This window comes from Pterocles gutturalis, unplaced genomic scaffold (assembly GCF_000699245.1).
Source record: "Pterocles gutturalis isolate BGI_N339 unplaced genomic scaffold, ASM69924v1 scaffold2554, whole genome shotgun sequence".
Taxonomy (NCBI): Eukaryota; Metazoa; Chordata; class Aves; order Pterocliformes; family Pteroclidae; genus Pterocles; species Pterocles gutturalis.
Genome location: NW_010127851.1, coordinates 21,534 through 42,726, shown reverse-complemented (window position 1 = coordinate 42,726; position 21,193 = coordinate 21,534). Strand labels below are relative to the sequence as shown.

Genomic DNA, 21,193 nt, shown 5'->3' with positions numbered 1-21,193 from the left:
GGGGGGGAAGATGCAGATTTGCTTGGAAGAAGCAAGATATTACAAATTGTGCACCACATAATCACCCCTTCTCCTGCTGTGTAAGGAACTGTAACAGCGTGAGTTGCTCCAGCTGCTCGAAGGATTCATTGCAACGTGGGTTTGGGAAAGATGGCTGCTGTTCTCTGAAAATATTATAGCCACCTTGAATGTCATCACGGCAGAGCTCCTACATTTGGCTTAGTCAATTTAAGCTGGGAGGATGTTAAAGTAGCAGCTGTGGCTTCATTACGGCAACTTCACGAGGTCAGCAGATTTGCATTATGGAGTTTGAATGACTTAATTTATCACTAGGACTATAAGCAACATGGTGTCAAGTTAATCACAACAAAACTGACACAACACCCTTAACACAAAACTTGAATTAACTTTATTTTCCCCTACAGTCAACAACTGGTCTGCATTGAGCTTTAAAGCAACAAAATAAAATGAAGTCTCCAAACGACAGGGGGGGTGGGGGGGCAGAAATCCAGATTTAATTACTTTGTGAAAATGTTGCAGCTGTAGTATTGGTCTGTATAAACCATTGGAGTCAAAATGAGTTCATAAATCAAAAAAATATTCTACACCTTGGGAAATAAGTCAGCAGTAACATTCTCACAGAACACTGTAAATTTACATTTTCTTCATGAAAGGTACATACTATTCTGCATTTTACATCAAATTATTGATGCAAGTTTTGTTTCTATAAAAAGTTACAACCTGTGGCAGGAAAACAAGCTGCAAAACCCTTTCATTTTAATTAAAGAAAATTTTCAAGTCTGTATAAAGTTTTCCTATAGCTGGAAAGTGAACATGTTCAGTCTCCATTTATATTTTAGTGCATTTAATCTGACAGCTTTCACCACTTCAAAGAAAACCAAACAGTAAAAAAGACAGACAAAGCAAATAGCACTAGAGCAGGAATTTCTTAAATTGATTTAAGCACTCTAAATAAAAATGCAGAGAAACAATTTTCCAGAAAAACTTCTACCCTCTCAAGAGAAGGCAGTGAGGGGAGGAAGAGGTTTGCAAATCCTCTATCTCTGCTAGCCACAGAAAAGGGGTTTCGTATACCTGTCAAACTTTTTTTCCCCCATTTTAAACAGGCCATACTTGTTTTACCAATGTAAACATTTAACTAAAATAGTTTAATCTCTGTTCTGAAACACCAGCCACTCCATGGTGCTCAGCTGTATGTTACTATAGCATTCATTACTGTCTTTTCAGATTTTTTTTCAGGAGGATACAAATTTAGCCCTTGTATCTACAGTGTGCAAGATTTGCCTTGTCTACCTTATGGCAGCGTAAGGCAGCAATACTGCAATCCCATGTTAAACAAAAGCAGCTTGTCCAACCTGAACTAGCATCCAATTCATCTGTCCTGTCCTCTCTCGTGAAAACTGCAGCTTTGCTTCTTACACTTCAGATCAAAACCAGCCTGCAGCAAGAGTAAAAGGACACTAAAAGAAACCACTGAAAAAATAATCATGGGGTAACTTAATTTGAAAGTTTAATTTCAGAGAGCTCCATCCACTTCCTCTTAATTGTTGAAACCAAGTAATTTTTAGATTTCACGATTCGAGTTGACATACTGCTGCTATTCAGCTGAACAGTGTTCTCCAAAAAAGATTGACAAGTATGCATGTGCCAAGGACCAAATTACAGGGTTCTTTGGTGCAGTCAGTCCAAATTCTCAACAGATTTGAAGGATAATATGTACCAATAAAAAAAATGCCGCTAGACTCAGATAGCAGCTCTGTCTTGCTTCACATTACAAATCTAAAACAGCTGTTCTCAATAAGCCAATATTTTTAATCAGACATTGCCTGAAAATTTTGTACAATAATCTGGACCAATGATGGTTCTGTACCCTCATGTTGCTGTGAAACATGACTTGAGCTAAAGGCAAAGACTGGTTATCTCAAGGACAACTGCTTCGTATTAGCAATCAGAACAGTGTATTTAAACTGTCTTCCTGTTGGGTCTCTTGCCTTTCTTTAAAATTAGTTTATTCTTAATGTAGCCACGCTTCCTTTTGGAGGTCTAAAAAAAAAACACAGAATAAAATGTGTTAGTTAATGATTTAGTCTTGACCATGGTTTAATGATGTGCATTTCAATGCCTGATCTTTAGACTGATTTTTAAAGAGCTTAAGTTGTAAACCTTCAACTAGGTATTATCCAGTTATTATTTTTAAAATTGGGATTGTTAATTCATGCCCAACACTTGCTTTTGCACAAGATGTATTTTTGCGAGCCCCATCTACCAGATATGTAGGATTGTTTTCAAAGCTTGTGCTGAGGCAGAATTAATAATTAACCAACATGATAAAGCTCTAATATGCCCAAAGAGCAGAAGTGGTGTAGAGTGGTAAGTTTTGTTTGGAAATGCCTTCTTGCACTAATTGATTCTTTTGCACTAATTGATTATCTTAGAAGTTCACAAGATGATATGGATAGTAGTATTTACTCAAAACAGTATTAAAAAAAAAAAAAGAGAGAAAAATGCAGAAAAATCACATTTTAGTCTTCGATATGGATAGTAGTATTTACTCAAAACAGCATTAAAAAAAAAAAAAAAGAGAGAAAAACCCAGAAAAATCACATTTTAGTCTTTAGTCCTTTGCTAGTGGTCTGTAGGCTATTTATCGCTTTCTGCTCATGTCTTTTTCAGCGTATTTTAGATTTTTTTTTTAAATGGTAGTAATGGGAGAAGCATTAATATTAGTCTTAGATACTATTAACTTCAAAGTTGTATAAATACAGTTAGCTCCTTGAAGGTAGAACTGCACATGCAATGTGCCGGCCACAAGAAATTAAACAGTAGGCAGCTCCCACACTTGCTGCACTTTGCTGTGCTTACCAGCAGGCTCTATTATGTCAAATAATAACAACAATAATAATAATATAAAGTGAGATAGATACAAATTAATATGTAATACTGAGATGTGTTATATCTCTGAGCTTGAGCAATGTCATTCCTGACATGGAACTGTGACAGGAGATGGACTGAATTTCCAGTAAGGAAGCAACTGCTGAAAACTTGTGGCTACTAAGGAGCCCTCAGAATGCATTTAAGAAATCCTAGTTTAGACATTGGCCCTGTGCTCTTTGCTGGTTCTCCAATTTCTTAATGGGAAGTAGAGCCTGTTTGTACTGCAGGAGTTGGTGACGGGTCAGAATTTACATCAACTTTTATCCCATCTTTAGACAGAAAACTGACATGTCCACAGCTTAAGTGGGGTCAGTGCATCTCTCATTAATAAATGTAGCCTTGCTTGTCACTTAAGATCACGAGTTACACTGAAGTGTGTGACAGGCACAGTAAAGCTTATAATTTCCTTTCAGGTTAAGTCTAGCTTCAGCAGAAACTCCCAAACACATTATTTTATGAATTTGCATCAAACCACAAGCAGCATCTTTACCCTTTAACATTCTTTACCTGTATTTCGATGACACAGTGTAAGCACAGTGTAAGTTTACTGCCTATATTAATTTAGTTTGTTATACATTTGTTTCTGACACGATTACGGAATTCCTTTTGCAACACACATCTGAATATATAGAAAACTGATGTTGTAAAGAACAGGGCTGCTAAGATTCTCCCCAAGTCCCCTGGTTTCTTTCTTAATAGGCTGAATTAGCATACCACAGCTAACACTTTTAAAACCATGAAGATGACTTCAAACAGTAAGCAGCCAGACACTGAAGTTCCATCAACAAAAGTTTCATATTTAATTTATTTCATACAAAATTGCCATTTTTAAACTTCTAGGCATCACTACTTTCAAACAAAGTCAGAAAGCAACTTCCACATTATTTACTTAGTGAGCCATAGTTACTGAAACATGAATCAATGTACTTTAGAGATCATACTTCCAGTTACATGAAGACTTAAGAGTTGTAACAGCCAGTGATACACTCTATTTCCAGTTAGCATTCTGCCTAAAAAAAAATCTAGCCTTTTGTCTTCACATGCTTTTAAGTTAAGCAGACAGTAAATTAACAATTACCAGCAGGCAGGTCTGATATTGGACACTAACATGAACAGTATCCATAACATTCTGGCTAGTGGAAATACATAATTCACCAGCTACGTGATTCACTGCTAAAAATAAACTGCCCTCTCCTGACCCCTTTCAGTGACTTCATTGGGAACCCACCTTCTTTGACAAATACTTCTGTTTCGGTACAATGTTGGTTACTCTAGGTTTATGATCCAATGTCTCTCTGTTGTCTAGTTGTTTCACCTTGTATATTCTAACAAGCCAGTGCTCTGAGGTAAAGGCTTCCTCCAGATGTTTAAATTTAATGTCTTTGTTGCCTATCTCAGCATTGCGTGTACGATCAAATCCTGGAGGTGTCCGAAAATCCAGCTATAAAAATTAAAGTTGCATATTAGTTCAAGACAAAACCCAAAACACCCATCCCTGCAAACTGTGGTACTTCATACCATGAGGCAACACTTTCAACTGGTCTAGTCAAAGGACAACACTTCTCATGCATTGGTTGTTACTATACAGAAAAAACTCTCAGTTCCTTTTTACACTTAAGAATGACAAATTTATTCTTATTCCTACAGATGTCACAGGAGACGGCACTTCATTTCTCAACAGAAACACCATGTTTTCATTCAGAGATGAACGTACTCAAGTGAAAGTCTGAGGTGCATCAGCCTGTGGTGGCTTTTTAGCACAGCTGCTCACTTGTACTCTCTCTTCTATAGGACAATAATTTGCATGCACTTCCATGGTTTTCCATACAAGCTGGAAAAGTTCACATTTACCGGTTAACTTACAACCTGCACCCCACCCCCTGTGTAACAAATATGATTCACTGGCCTACATACATATGCTTGATGGATCCCAAAGGGGAGTGACAACTCTGAGAATTATGCCCTTATATAAGTGCAGTGTTGTTTAATATACAGATGTTACTTAGATAGAAACAAGGTAGTTACCCACCAATATTAAACAGTCAATTAACGGAACTGTGTAACAGCAACACAGGGGGAACTCGGTGTTGCTATTACAAAAAACACAAATCTAAAGCTCTCCACAACATAACAGTTAATGCTTTAGCAACTACACTGTACAGTGGAATTAAGATCCTCATCTAGGGCAATGTGAAAGAAAGCAACAAGCTAAGTAAGTTGCTAAGTAGGTTAGCAACATAAATGCTTTTTTCTAAAGGTTATATACAGTAGACCATGCCTAGATGTGTTTTAATTTGTAAAGCTGACTCTTACCTCTGACTCTGCTACTACAAGCAACACTCAATCTAAAAGATGGAAAATACGTAAAAGTAACATTTGTTTTCTCACATTTCAATTAAGATTCAGTACAAGTCACAGCACTAACCTGCATCTCTCCAAATCTGTAATAGGACATTTTATACATGAGGCAGTTGAGCAAAGTTGGAGAACCTGCCTTGTCTACCCGGAATTCTCCCTGAGGGGTGAAGTAATCGCTTTCCTTTAGAAAGAAAAGATGACACAAAGAGTCAATATAAACTAAACCTCTATTTAAGGTCATATCACATTTCTTTCTCCACAAAAAAAAAAAACCAAAAACAAAAAAAACAAACTTTGTAAGGAATCTAAACTGACTTTTGCAGTTTAAAAGCTGACTTAAGCTAGTCTTAAAACAGAAAATGATGGTGCTGGTTAAAGGTAGAACAGTTACAAACTACCTGCTTGTAACCCAGACCCCAACCTTCCTAACTCCATATTATTGTGCTGGTGTAAATTTTCTCACTGCACAGTAAGCAGTCACTGGAAAACTGATCTAAAAATGTAAGTTAGGCATCTATCAAAATTCTTCTTCGGAAAGGTGAAAAGCTCTGTACTGTTAATGTAAAAGGTCTGCAATTCTACCATATACTTCATCTGTGCACAGTGTGTAAACAAAAAATTTCTGCCATTTTCATCTCTAGTACAAGATGAAACTATGCATGCAGGCTACTCCCTTAAGCCTGTGCTCAATATCCAGAAGCTTTTGTTAGGCTTAAGCAAATATCACTACAGACTTCTGCAATCTCTGAGATGTTTGAATAACTTAAACTCTACATAAGTCAATATTAACACTTTGTCTCCTACTATTACAGAGTTTGAAGAAATTTGTAATGCCAACTATTGAAACAGTCTGAACATTCTATGGTGCACGGTGAGATACGCACACAAGAATTACAAGAGATATCCTGTACTTTTAGTATCATGCAAAAAAAGTGAAAAGCTTTTGAGGTTACTGACCTTTCAAAACCATAAATATTGAAAGAAACTGGGCTACAGGCCTCTGCACTCCTACTGTTCTAGGAAAAGAGCCCATAACACATTTTTCAAATAAAATTGCAATAAGTAGTGGAGATCTCCCTCCACTGTAATAAGCACTACCAGAAAAGCAACAACATAAATAAAGGATTTTAAAAAAAAGAAGTAGATATGAACACAAAGGAATATAGTATTCAGCCAAGAATGCTTCAGTTTTGCTGTGTATATTTCCACTTACCCGAATATCTTTGGGATGTTCCCCCTCTGCTATTCTCACCATCCACAAGAATTTATTAATATCATCACCAGAGTAGCCAATCACGCCACCAAAAATAATCAAAACATAATCCACATCCAGACTTCTCATGATCTCATATGCTGCCGACTCATTTGATGACATTGCCTTTCCCACCTGTATAATACCCACACAAAAATATCTTGAGTATCTGCATAGCTACTGAACAGATCCACAGATCAATATCCTCCCAGACCAAAGCCCAAAAATACATACTTGCCAACCAAACCCCACATTTTCATTCTAGATAACAAAAACTGATTGTGTCTATTTAGAAACTCAAAAGCCTGACCTAAGCTGAAATATTTTCTCCTCTATACGAGGAGCGCTGCCTGTTGAAATCAGTGTTTTCAATATAAAATGTATCAATAAAGGTTTTCCTTTTGTGGCACTTACATATTTTTCAAGCCATGGCTGTATTGCCAAAAACTCAGTGTTGCAGAAAATACCTAATTTTCAAAGCTGTTGACACAGCCCAAAGTGAATAAATTATTTGAAATGTTAGTAATTTCTTGTGGTTTTTTTCCCCTGAGCTGTCCTTCGCTACTGAAGCAGCCATGCTGCATTGTACTCAGCAGCATACAGGCACCCTCAGCATTGAATTCAAGGTAAGTTTATGGAGAGAAAATGTCAGGGTAGAGACATCCTTGAGTTAAAAGCATAACATAGTTTTGGCCTTGAAAAACTTTTTAAAGCTGTATCCAGAACCTTCTTCCATACTGGTCACTTCCCACACTTAAAAGAATTCACTTAAGACAGTAACTGGCATTCAGTTCAGTAATTTTGTTTGCTGTTGAAGGGCTTGGCACTTCAAGTGTAATAATATATTGGTGTAGTAAAAGGGAGTAACTACAATATAAACAATACTGCATCCAAATTGGTAACATGCAATTAAGAACGTAATTAGAAAACACTAAGCTTAGGCTGCAATCTGTCAAAAAGACTGAGAACCTCAGCTTCTTGGCCATTATCCTAATCAATGTGAAGTTATTTGGCAGATTTCCATTTCTGTGCAGGAGGAAGTCATCTGGATGCGTATCCAGGGCATGCCTCATTTAGTGCACAAGTTCAGGTATTAGCCACAACACACAGTTATTGCTTGGGTCCCCTTGTATGTAGTATCCATTCCGAGATGGAACCTGACAGTGCCAGCAGTCATAGTGGAGAGAATTCTTTATTAGACACCATCACTGCTGATTGCTCTAATGTGTATGGCTACTGTGCTTATGCAATACAGGTGACTTCCATGGTCTCTCTCTTCTCCTGATGTGTCCTGCAGGGATCTGTTGGTTTAGATATAGTATCTGCACTTCTACCTCTTGTAGAAGAGGGAGGCACGTAGACCTATCAGAGTTGAACATCCATCTAACACACACCAACACTGTCAGGTCAACGACAAAAATAAAAGTGCCTTAGTACATGGGAAGGCTTGTTGATTGGTATTAGCACCAGCAGTACAATTTCCCAAGCTTGCTTTCAGCTGATGCAAGTTCTCTGCTCCCGTCAAAAGCAAGTACATATGATGCCCTCTCCCTACATACACATTTTTTCCGGACTTTGTATGCTCAAGGCACAGCTTGATTAATTTGTGAATTCTGAACACTGCTTGTCTGCAGATCTGGTCCAACTGCTGTACTAGGTACTGACACAAGACAAGAAACTATCCTAATATGTTCCTTAAGCCCTTCCCCCATTTTGCCCCCATAGCATGACATAGGTCATCTGGGAAGAAGTGGCCCCTGAGTGATGACTGGCTGTCATTACACAGCCCCCACAACCCAGCTACAATATAGAGCATTCTTTTGTTTCAGAAAAAAGTTTAAGTTGCCCAGGGTGATGCCCCTGTAACCACAGGCAACGCTAACATCTTGTCTTTGAGCAGGTGCACAAATCTTAAACTTACTCATCAGAAGTGAAAGAAATTAAATGTACAGATCCTTTGTCTAACAGCAAACTTGAGAACAGAATCATGACAAGTGTGTAACACTTCCATTGCTACTCAAACTTTCTCTGATTCCCAAAATTCCCAAATTTGTTGCTTCATGTGGTCAGTTTTCACATCCCATTCAAAAATCCAGTGAGCAAAGACACTGCTGAACTGAAATGATCCCAGTAAAGCAGTGGTACCAGCTAAGCTGTTGTTGCACTAATCACAAGGGAAATGGTTACATTAGATTTTGTTTATCCTCCCACAAAGAAGAGAAACTGAAATGGAAGTGAAGGTTTGGAAACTTCAAGTAAACAAAACTGTAACTCTAAAAGCAAAACTGATCCCTTCCAGCAGAAAAATTCTTTATACTTGAGTTCTAATAAATGCAAAAAATATACACCTTCCGCTTCTGTGTTTCCTGCTCTATGGAATTTCTCCTTAATATCATACTGTCTGTCAACAGTCATTTACAAGTTCAGACTCCACTGCAATGTAAACGTTTTGGTGTTATTCCTCCATAGAAAATTGCCACCCTTACCAGGGCTATGTGGCTGTTGTTCCAAGTGTTGTTATCAACCAAGGGTGTCCGGTTATTTTTTCTGATAGCCATAGTCCCACCACGACATCACTCTGGCGTGCTCGTCTGTGTTTTGTCTCAGCCAGTAGTAGGCTTCTCTGAAGTCATCCAGGATATTCCGAGTGCTGGAAAACAGAGTTTGTTTTATTCACACTGGTACAAATACTAGCAACAAATTAATTGCACCATCATAAATCTGGGCTCACAAATAAGGGTCTTCTTACATGTTCAGCTCCCTTTGAGGGATTCAGTCACCAGCAGTCATAAGTTTCAACTCACCAACAGCTGAATGGCCAGAAGCTGAACTGCTTTTAAAGAAGTGACTAAGTGCATTTCCAGTAAAATATATATTCATAAACAAGTTTTACCAATTGACTCAAAAACTTTATTTTTTTAACCCATCAAGTTTATTGGCTTTGGATAGGATTATTTTTATGTATTTACATTAAATATTTCAGAAAATATTGTATCTTTTTGAAAATTACAGTATTGAGAATTTTTTATTCAGGTGACAATTCTGCCTGAATATAGGAAGAAGTGATTAAAAGAAGGTAAAGCAAATTGCTAATGCAAAGGAAGTAGAAAGGCTTTTTGCCCTTAATTATTTTCAGACCTGTAGACCGACCTTACCCATCATGGTTATAGGAAGCAAGAACAACACTGGGGCTGGAGTATGCATTGCTCGTTACCCAGGTACAGTGAACAGCAAACATCATCAACAACATCAGCATCAGCATAGTAACAATGTTTTTGATATTGGGACCCAGTCCTTCTTCTGTTTTTTCCTGTTCAGATACATGTTTTCTCACTTTACCTGCCTAAACAAAGACAAATATATCTGTTATGGCAACCTTTATCACCTTTGACAATGGAACCCGTGCTTTTTTCTTCAACACATGCACCCTGTAAATGCTATGGGATACTATAAAGCTAAACCAAGTTGTAGCATAAATTAACTAAGTATTCACACTAATATTTTGACAATCCAACAACTTGTAAAAATGGATGATTCCTTGAAAGCCTCTTTCAGAAGAAAGAAACTATTACACGAGGGTCAACGCATGATTTTCTTGGTTTGTCTCAGTATGATGATGCCCTTCTATAAGGCAGGGTGGAAAAGGGAAAGGCACTGATATTTACTGTGAGGAAAAGGGGAGAAACCCAAGGCTTATGCATTGTCAGGGTCAGCATAACAAAGCCTAAGAGATAAAACAATAGTACCTAATAGCACTTTCTTCATAATGAAGAGAGTATGCAATTTTATGAATAGAAATACTTTTTCATAAAATATCTTCTTTTTTAATTTCACCGTGTCTTAGGGGAAACACAAGAGGGAAACATTCAGTGATACAGAACTGCTATAACTAGTTAAGGAGAGTAAGCAACTGCCTGTCATCACTTCTATAGAAAGCTGGGTCAACACTGTACACTTCCTTTAGGTTAGACACTTATCACCGATCAAGCCAGAAGGAACAACTTCTACACTGAGACAGACTTTTTTTCAGGACATCAGTTACACCTTACCGGAGAACATCAATACTTGTTCTGTATTTAAGTACTGGTGATTCAGACCTCTAGTGGCATTTAAAATATTCTGACGAAAAGAAAAAAAAAATAGTAAAAAATAAGCCGTTTTCTGACTTCTAAATTTTGCTTCCTCCCCTCACCTTATCATACAAGTTGCCAGGGTTCCTTTTGTCATCCTCATCACTGCTGTCCTCTATTGGTGGATTTTCCCTCTTCATATCATCACCCAAATAACGTTCAAAGACATTGGAGAAAGCAATTGCAGACAGCATACAGACCACTGGAGTCAAAGTGAGCATGAGCCGAACCATCACACCAGCAAAGTAAACCGCACTGATTGCATACAGAGCAACTGCAAAGAAACAAATCTAATGATGACATTTAGAAACACACACTCATTCTGACTGCACACATACGCGCTCCCCATAAGACTATTTCTGGAAATGGGTTGAGCATCTGTGTATATAAAGACTTCAGTATGCATCTTGCATTTCATTGCTTTTTAATTTACAGAGATACAGTTCAATTAATGTTTATGCCTTTTAAGCCTCAAACCCTTCCTGAAGTTCATCTTGACAACTGTTAACAATAACACAACCCCATTTTCATATTCATTAATAATGTGTCAGAAGATACATTATTAATGAAATTTAACATCACACACCACTACTGAAATAATAGGTGGCTTCATTTGATTAAAGAGGTCAAACAGCTCTAGACCAAACAGGTTACTGAAACTGAAAAAGCAAGAGGAAGTGTTAGAATTTCATGTAAATATCAAATTTTAGTTTAACTTAGAGACATCTGTGGACAAATTGGGGGCTTGTCTACATTATAATTCCATACAAATAATATAATATTGTGAGCCCTATTCTGAAGCACGTTTTCCTAAACAGCATTGTCTCCACTCCCCCCTCCCCCCAAAACCAGAACAAGATCTTCAGAATAGTAAAGAATATTCATAACACTTTTCTCAGAAGGCAAAAAACCCACCCTGTATACACTGGTTAGGAACATCTATTGCTTTGTTCAAGTAATAGTGGTTATTCCTTGTCTGCTACAGTTTAACAATACACTTTTATTAAAGATTTGCGAAGGAAATCCTGAGGGGACACTGATTTATTAGATTACATAAATATTTTCTACATTGTTTGAAGTAGTATGGCTCTCCTTTCTCACCCACAGGTCTCTTTATGCTGACTTATGGATGATGCAACAGGAGGCTTGAAAGCAAGTTGCCCAGCACTGGTCTTGACACGGACTCATAGTAGGCCACAAAGCACAGAATACTCCAGTCACTACATTTAACACAGTAAGTGTTCCTGCTGCCCACATACTTCTTCAGTAATTTTAAGAGGCAGCTATATTAGTCTGGAGCCTCCTGCCCCTGTAAAAGCCCAAGACCTGAGTCATCTTCACTGTTCCATATGTGCTACAACTTCAAATTATATCCTTACAAACCTCATCTATAATCTGAAAAGCCTTGTTCCACAGTTAAGCTATTCAGTTCACTAAAACAGCAGAAAATCTGGAAAGAAAAGGCATTTTGAATCACAATCTGTGATGGGATGAGTGCTAGACGTGCAGGGAAGGGACTGTTGCCTTGCAGCCTGCACAGGGTAGGGACCTTCCCTTTGCAATGAGCTGTTCACTTGGCTGAACTGTACTTTTGAGCTGCACCTCAATGCGAGGTTTGCAAGATCAGCATGTGGAAGAGCATGCAACTCCAGCTGCAGAACAGAACCATACTGACAAATATTTCAATCCTGACTCTTGGGACAACTCTCCATCACGATTTCATCAATCTCTGCATTTTCCTAAATGGTTTTTAATACTGCTGGGTGCAGGCAACTTTTAATAATAATCTTTAAATACATAACTTTTAAACCTTTTTAGAACAAGCCATGTACGAGCTTTAAGCAAACAAAAGCTAAACAGAATCAAGTTGAACGAAAGATTTTTCAAAATAATTTTTAAATATTTCCTCTTACCAAAGACTCTTTCATCATTGATGTTTTTGATACAGAACCACAGCCCTGCTGGGAAAGTACACACGAGAATATGCAGATCAAAAAAGAAGGAAACCCATGTTGTAGGCTGATGCTCAGACACAGAGGCAATGATCGGGATGTGAATTTTCGCATACCTTTTTTAAAAAAAATTCAGTTCAAATTATTTTGAAATGATAAAATTATTAAAACTTGTAAACATTAGGAATTCTGAAATTAATTTCAAAAGAAGCATTTAATTTAAAATGGCAAGTGCTCTATTCAGCAGAAATCTGATGAAACTTTTATACCAAAAAAATCCCCAAGTCTTACTGTATTTAGAAAGCATTTGGTGTATAGATATAAAGGATTATTTCCATACTAATTAAAATCAAAATTATGGGTGTTTTTCTTTATTTTGGCTAAATATGAAGCCAAATTCACCAAAATTAAAACAGGCAGCTATGGAAGCCTCATCATTAAATTTTTAAGAGATAATCTTCCATGACAGTAATTTTCCTAGATTTTAAACATTGCGTTTTGACAACTCTCCTCTACACAGAATACCCTCATTTTCTTAGTACAGAAAGTTAGAGTATTAAATACCAGACCAGTTACCGATGCACCCACATTCTTTCAGATGCTGAAAAAAAACCAGGCCTTGTCTACACTCGGAAATACATGTCCACTAAACGACATGTCAAGCACTCAGTGCAGACAAGGACAAAACTGTGTTCTATATTAAAGACAGCTATACATATGGAACTAATCTTGGGTGCTGCATGACCAAATTATGAGGTATCAAACGTGTCCTTTTCTCCACTGAGATGTAGTGCTCATTCAAAACCGTATTCTGTATTTTAACACAATATGATTTTCTAATGTAGCCAAGCCCTCAAAAGTTTATTGCTTTGTATATCTATACAGACCACTTCATTTATAGGCAAAGAACATAATCTATATGTTCCTCGAATAAATCAGGCTTCTTTACTGAAATCTATTCTACTACATAGTACAGAGCTGGTACTGAATCCTGTATGAGCTGGACTTTGGAACCTGAAAAAACCTGAACTGCGAAAGTTTGAAGTTCTCCTATCCCTGCTTTTAATCTTAAAAAAAAAAACCAAAAACCTACCAATTGAATTTCACCCTAAACAGATTTATCTGAGAAAAATATCTTCAGTTTTATTCCTATTCTCCTGGCTGGCAAAAGAATCCAACATGGATTTTTGAAGGTTAACTAAAACAAAAGATTAACTAACACAGTTTTTTACCCATGAAAACACACAGGAATAAACCAGAATTGTTCACAGTAGAGATCTGTATACACAAACAGATGTAAGAACATAATAAACAGGCAACATGCAAGATCATATGCACAACATCTTTGTTATTTTTTGTAATGTTTCACAATGAAAATAGTTTAAGGCTCTAAGTAATTTTTAAATGTGTCCTCAAGTGTTGGTACAGCTTTTGGTTATTTTACACTAAGAAGCACAACAACTTCATATAGAAAAATATACCAGTAAATATTCAAACACTTCCAAAGAAGTGAGAAATTTAATAGACAAATTAGTGAAATGGTTGCAAAGATCATGAAACAGATACTACAAATGCTCTCTTCGGATAGCAGATTAAAGCCCACTATATTCTCCTTAACTGAAATACTAAATGGATTTGAGGATGTGGAAGCAAAAGATTATTAGTTTCCAGTAGAATGCTATTGATATCTAAATCCTTATATTCTTTATCCTTACTTACCCAGTGTCCCACAGCGAATAAAATCTGCCACTCCAAGGAGCAATATAACCTGAAAAAGAGAAGGGGTGAAAAAAAAAACCCCTTTTGCTGCCTCAGTATTTAAATGCAATAATTTTTCTACTCCTTCAAACTGTAGCAAAAAACCAAAGAAATTTAATTGAACTTGTAATATATGTGAACCGGACTTACTGCATTAGGTAGGCTATAAAGTCTGCCAACCATGAAGCCAGTTTTAGAAGAACACACTCTTACAGGATCACATTGTACTCACTGAGTATCAAGACATGCACACCTCCAAAAGTCAAAGCAATGCAACAATAAATAAAATATTTCTGAAAGAATATGACAGACAGCAACCTATACTCTGTAAAGAAGTATAAGAAAAAGAAAACATAATTGATAAGAAAGCATTGACTTTTTCTTGAAATGCCTGAGCAGGAAACTGGGAAAAATCTATAGCCAAAACACTAATACTCAATGAAACACTGGTTTCCTATTGTTTCTCTGTTGATGTATCTACACATGGCGTGGAATATAAAAGCTGCTACCTAGACACGCTGATAAGCATTACATATTATTTTTTAAAACAAAGCCTTTAGATATTTGAATATCATAAGATGAAAAGAAACAATATTGTTAAATGAAAGATAAAAATTATTATTAAAAGTTATTAGCAATATTATTTTGAAATTTTATTTCCACTTTCCTTGCAACTGCTTCAGCTCTTTCTGAAGACTCACACAGACAAGCCGAAATCAGAGAAAGTTAAATCTTTTTATTTATTATGTAAGTCTTTGTGCATGACATGTTAAGTCTTCCCTCCATCTGATATTAAATCAGTATAATCTGACTGAAGGTTTCAGTTTAATATCTAGTTTAGACATTTAAATATTGTGGTTAATGTCCTACAACAAGTGAATTCCAAAACACAGAAATACAGAGTGACACGGGCACTGGTTTGCTGTGGCACTGCCAACAACTGCTTGAGACAAAACCAAATGTTGATCATCTGGTTTACCTGCTCCAAAGGTAAACTAGTTTCACATTTATTTACCTGTGTATGTCAAATAGATGACACTCAGGAATACAATACCAGCAGCTAGTGAGACACCCAAGAAGAACAATGTCTGAAATTCTTGCTTTGTTAATCTGTCTCTCAGATACTGCAAAAATGCATATGCCTGCAGCAGTGCAAAGACACCTAAAGAAAGAGGAAATTTTTTGTTTAAATGCTCAAAAGCAGTAACAGCTGTTAAAGCAACTGGCATACTTTGGCTATACTTATGTAATACATATATACAAGCGTACACCCTTACATCTAAAAACTAGTATAAAATCACTTTCTGACAAATAGTCTTTAATACTTAACAGGGATGATACATCCTTGCAATGACAGAAACTTCCAATGAGAGAAAATACTCTCCAAAACATTCTTTGCTTACTGTATTAAGAGCTCCGCTACCCACCACCTCTTTACTCCCAAATTAAATTGGGGTAAGGGAGAGAATCACATGAAAACTAGTTTGTATTTATTATGACAAAAACACAGGTTAACATACCTAGGACCTGGTGCAAAACTAAGACACAGACCCCAGGCAACACACAAACGAGGCTAATACAGAAATACATGGAAATTAAGCTATTGAACAGAAGAGGAGGACTTAATGGAAAAAACAAACCAAGAAACAAGCATTAAGTGCTACAGGTAACTGAATTATATAAAGGTAGCGTTGAAATACCAGAATTCACTGGGTAAGCACCCTGCACCCTCAAAAAGGGTGTTCAGAGTTTAGCATTAAACCAGAACTTGGACAATTTTTCTGTTGTTATTCATTTCAATGTATGTAATCATATCAATCCAATGATTAGTCCATTCAAAAGTGAAAATTCACTGGTAGACCACAGAAGGAAAAAAAAATAGAAAATAAAGTATATGCTGTTTCTTCAATTTAACAATAAATTTGAGGTGCATGATGCTGAAAATTCTCGAGGTTCTGAACTTCTAGAGAAAGATAGAAGCTCTATTCACTAAATAAATGTAAAATTCTTCAGATGTAAAATGTGTTTTTTTTAATATTTACACTATTATATTCAGATTGTTGAAAAAAAAATCTCAATTTTTGAAAGTATTTTTCTGTTAAATTTTAATGATATTCCAATTGCTGTCCCAAATACATTCTCATAAATGACTATATATAATAAAAACACTGAGGAATCTAACAAACTAAACTATATCACACAAACAGTGTATGCAGTTAAACATAAACCTATCAGTCATAACAGAGGTTATTGCTGTCAACAAATCAAGATGTCTCACTGTTAACAGCTATTGAAAAATCAATTTACTTTAAAGAAATAAAAAGAATCAAACAAGACTGAAATCAGTTATTTAAAAATCAGCCTCCTGATTAGTAATTTAATTCATTTGCATTTAACCCACTTTGAAAAATTAAAGACTATCAACTCTAAAAGCAAATTGCTCAGTAAAAACTGTATTTACCAACAAAGAATGTTTCAATTCTAAAATGCTTGAAGGCAACATTATATTCCAAAACAGTAGAGATTATAAATGTGTAAAATACCTGCTTGTCAGAATGTGTAAGTGATCCAGTGTTATGCAGGCATTTTACCTCCATTAGCTCACACAAAGAACAATAATGTGTCAATTGTGAAGAAAATCTCCCTACAGACACGAAATTGTACCTCTTTTCGTTTAACAATTTGGTTTGTTACTCTGTGTTCCTTCCAATGCAAGGAAACAAAGCCACAAGAATTTGAAGTTTTCTTGTGCTAAGCACGTTTGGAAGCAGATATTTAATCTTCTTACCTGCGGCTGCCATGTGTTCACTTGTTCTAATTGGCTGAAATCCCACAAAAGGTATCTGCATTGATAATATTAACCCCACAATGTAGAAAGTGCTATATGCTAGGAGAAAAAAGAGCGAGGAGAGAGAAGGAAAAGTGGGAAGAAAGTGAATACACATTTCAAAAAACATTGGTTCCATAGTATAATAGTCCATCCTCCCCCCAACTTCAGTGACACTGAAACAGAAATGTATAATTTTAAATATATTTCAGCCATCTTAATTACTTTTCCTTCCTTTGACTAGAATAAATCCACTTAGTGCATCCAATTTTCGAGAACGTGGCAAAGTATTGTTGTTCCTAATGGCACTGCTTTTTCTCCTCCTAGGGAAATAAACCATCTACCTATGATGCTCTAGCTTAGAAATAGTTCAATTCCCATCTTGTTTTCACTGGTCAAGGGTGGGGGAACAGCTCTTAGATAACAAGTGACAAAAGAAGCTTTCTATATGAGGAAAAATTGAAGGCACCAGACCTCAAACAAATGAAACACTTCAGAGTCCACTAGCTATTTAGAAAATGCAAAGAGGTACATTTGTTCTTTCTTTAACACAAGAGCAGAAGTATGCCAAGTAACTGAAAAGCGACAGAATTAAAAATTAATATTAAGCAAATGCATTAATGGATCTATACGAACCATGGGGACTCATAACCCCCCAGAAAGTGGAGGCCAAGAACATCATTAATGTTAATACTAGTATTAATAATAAGAGGAGTTACTATTATGTATGCACGAAGATTCATATACTTTATGTTGACATGGCTTTGGTCCTCAGTATTCCAGGGTGAAGAAGAGAGGGGAGGGGAAGTGAGAAATACCAACTCCGAACAGCCATGAGTCTGATTACGTTTGAAGTAACCAGCCAACTTGAAGTCCAAAAGAAGCTTTGTTCCATCAGTGACCAACAGCAGTAATCCATCTCCCAGATTTTTTAAGCACTCCTACAAACCATAAACCCCTGTCTTTGTTACAGCCTTGACCTTAAGAAGAGATCCCTGCTCTCATACAATCCTTTACTAACCTCCACAGGTTTGGGAAGCCCATCATTTCCCAGTGAGGTTGTTTCCATAGCACCTGTGTGGTCTCACTGGGGGATTATTATCCCAGGGTACCATACACTTTCCAAAAGTCAAAGTGACTGTGATGATACTTCCAACCACTTGCTGTCTTCTCTGGTGTATTCTGTCAAGCATCTGTATGGCACTACTTGGCCTAGCTACTGATCTATGCCCCCTTACCTCACTGAAATATATTTTTACTGTCAGAAGCTCAATTTTTGAAGAACCCACTACAACATAAATCATTTACTGTACCATGAAAGTATTACAACACTGCCATCCTGTGGAAGTTCAATGATTGGCATAAATCACTACATTTCACGTTTGCTAGACCATTGCAAATCATCATTTTTAAGCCTGCTGTAACTGTTATACTTTCTATGCCCACTTTCCCTGCCCCACCACCCCCACCCCACCCCTTACTCCCACTTCTTTCAAACAGCTACGACATATGTCTGACTGGTATTGAGAAAAACCTGGCACTTCATATAGTAACTGATTTTTTTCTAGGAACTTAGACACATCAAGGTGATATCACCAGCTTTCCACGTTCCTTTACATTCTACTTGTTCGCACAGTCTTTGCAAAACCAATAAGTTAATTTTGATTCCTGCAAGCTAGTCTCATGGCTTTACCTTTGACTATGTCAAGAACAAAAACATTCTGACCTACTGTGGATAAACTCATTTTACAAACAAGTTTAGTTGCTGTACACTGCACAAACACAGGAGGAACCTACTGAAAAACTTCTCCAGAGAGTACGATCAAATACTTGACCACATACTTTCAATGAATGGATTATAATCACCAGAAATAAACACTAAACACCTGCAGTTTTAGAATACTGAAGTAGTTGATACAAATATATGCCTGCTCACTAGTTCAATGATAAAATCCAAGACATAGAACAAGGAATTATTGAAATTAAGTTTTAAATTACGGAAGATCCTTAAGTGCTTTTTCATTAAATATTCTGAAAAGTACATAGAACTTTAAAAAATTGTACAGAAAAAAATCACATTGAAGTGGAAATCACCAAGTCTTAAGTATGCAAGCATGACTTAAATCTATATTGCTACCTTTCCAAATGTAAAACCATTTATTTTTTAAACATATGATAAATCACAAGAAAAACTACAAGTACAATAATAGAAAATATCAATGGTTCCTGTATCTGAATAAAGAGGTTATTTACCTATACAAGTGCTGCTAATACACTGGAATTGTAAGCACTTGTTCCTAATTATTACCCTAGTAACATCTGAATGAAAGATACTGACCACTGTTAAGACAAAAAGAAAAAAAAACATGACCAAACCCACAAAAAAACAATCAAACAAAAACCACCAAAAAAAGCACAGCTTAAGCTTTCAGATGTAGGCAGCATGATCACCACTGATGCCAAGTGGGTCAGAAGCTATCTGGCTGACAAATTCATTTGCCTGCAAGTCATAAAATCTTTTTAAAATTGCAAAAAGTTCACATTCTGGGCAATTTTTACTCATTAAGTGGTTCTGAATTACAAGGCAAGGCATATCAGATCACGCCTCATTAACCTTTTCTTTCATATACCTATGAAAAATATATACCAGGACATCATAACTATTTTTTAAAAATGTGGTGCTACCAAATATTTTTCTTTACATTTATGCTATTAAACATTCATCAGTTACAAAAAACTTAGGCTTGCGCTAGTTTAAAAAATTAAGCAACTGATATAGAGATTAAAACCCCCAAACTTCTAGTACTAGTAAAATGGATGCAGATTTTATTAGCTACTGTCAGCTGACAATAGTTTACCAAAGATTAACTGCACACTGATCGTTTTTTTGAGAATTATGAGACTGCTGCAGGCACACTAGCAACTGCGTATCACAGAAACTCCAAAAATATATTTATTCTCCCTACTTCAATGAGCTTTTGTAAACTCTTCTTCCTATCTGAATAGTTTGGAAGTGAAGCACACTTTAATTTCCTTCTAGAAGTGCCTGAACATTCTTACCTGTTAAACAAACCTAGAAATCACTTAGTAACGCAAGACGCACAGACTTCTCTGTGTATAAGGCTTCCCACGGAAGCTTAAATTAAGCCAGCAGTTGCAATGAAACAGCAGAGCGGCAATCACATTTTCATTCTGACAGCTCTGCTGAAGTACATCTCCCTCGCAGCTGAAGGGCAATAACATCTCAAAACACTGTCGCTATTTGCAAAACAAATGTCTGTCAAAAACTTTAATTCATATGAACCTGCAGTGCTATTTTCCCCAGATAAGTTCAAAGACTGAAAGCTGAAAGAGTACTTGTTCTTTATTGTTTCTGGTTACCACATCGCTTCAGGATTCAATAATTAGCAAATTTAATTTTCTCTTGCCTAACTCACAGAAAATGGAAAATGAAAATATTCAATAACACAATTTTAAAAGCAAAACAAGATAAATTACTTTCCCCTTAAGTTATGAAGAAGTAGTTAATGAAGAAGTTATACTAACATTAAAAAGTAAAGGTGGGTTACAGCTTTTTTAAAAGAATTTCCATTTCTGAATTACATAAATAGATTAACAGAGAAGCACGAAACCAATATTTATAGTTTTGGTAACAAAAATACAAAACGGAACTTGAGTAAATTGAGTAAATATTACAGTATACAGTGGTTCAAATATACATGTAAATACAGTCATTTCTCTAGCAGGCACTAAAAAATCATTCTAATACAAAGATAAAACAGTATTAAACATTTTTAAATGGGTAATGAAAATATATTTACAGATATTAAACATCTTGTGATATTACACTTCAGCTCATACTATGTTCTCAAACTACCTATTGTAAAGATTTCACATTAGGGAGTCAATAATGTTCTTACTTATAAACCTTTGAATACCCGCATTGCTTATTATTTATTTC

General features: G+C 36.2%; 1 protein-coding gene across 1 annotated transcript in view; it reads right to left on the bottom strand.

The window, feature by feature from the left end:
- Window positions 1–1,509: 1,509 nt before the first annotated feature.
- STT3B (STT3B, subunit of the oligosaccharyltransferase complex (catalytic)) overlaps window positions 1,510–21,193 on the bottom strand; it is a 28,056-nt gene continuing 8,372 nt past the window's right edge. Inside the window, 12 exon segments of the mRNA XM_010079392.1 lie at window positions 1,510–2,064; window positions 4,184–4,396; window positions 5,381–5,494; window positions 6,527–6,700; window positions 9,052–9,112; window positions 9,114–9,215; window positions 9,721–9,908; window positions 10,758–10,969; window positions 12,609–12,763; window positions 14,367–14,415; window positions 15,421–15,567; window positions 17,194–17,292. Of these exon segments, the coding sequence (XP_010077694.1) occupies window positions 1,984–2,064; window positions 4,184–4,396; window positions 5,381–5,494; window positions 6,527–6,700; window positions 9,052–9,112; window positions 9,114–9,215; window positions 9,721–9,908; window positions 10,758–10,969; window positions 12,609–12,763; window positions 14,367–14,415; window positions 15,421–15,567; window positions 17,194–17,292 (1,595 nt within the window). The 3' untranslated portion in view covers window positions 1,510–1,983.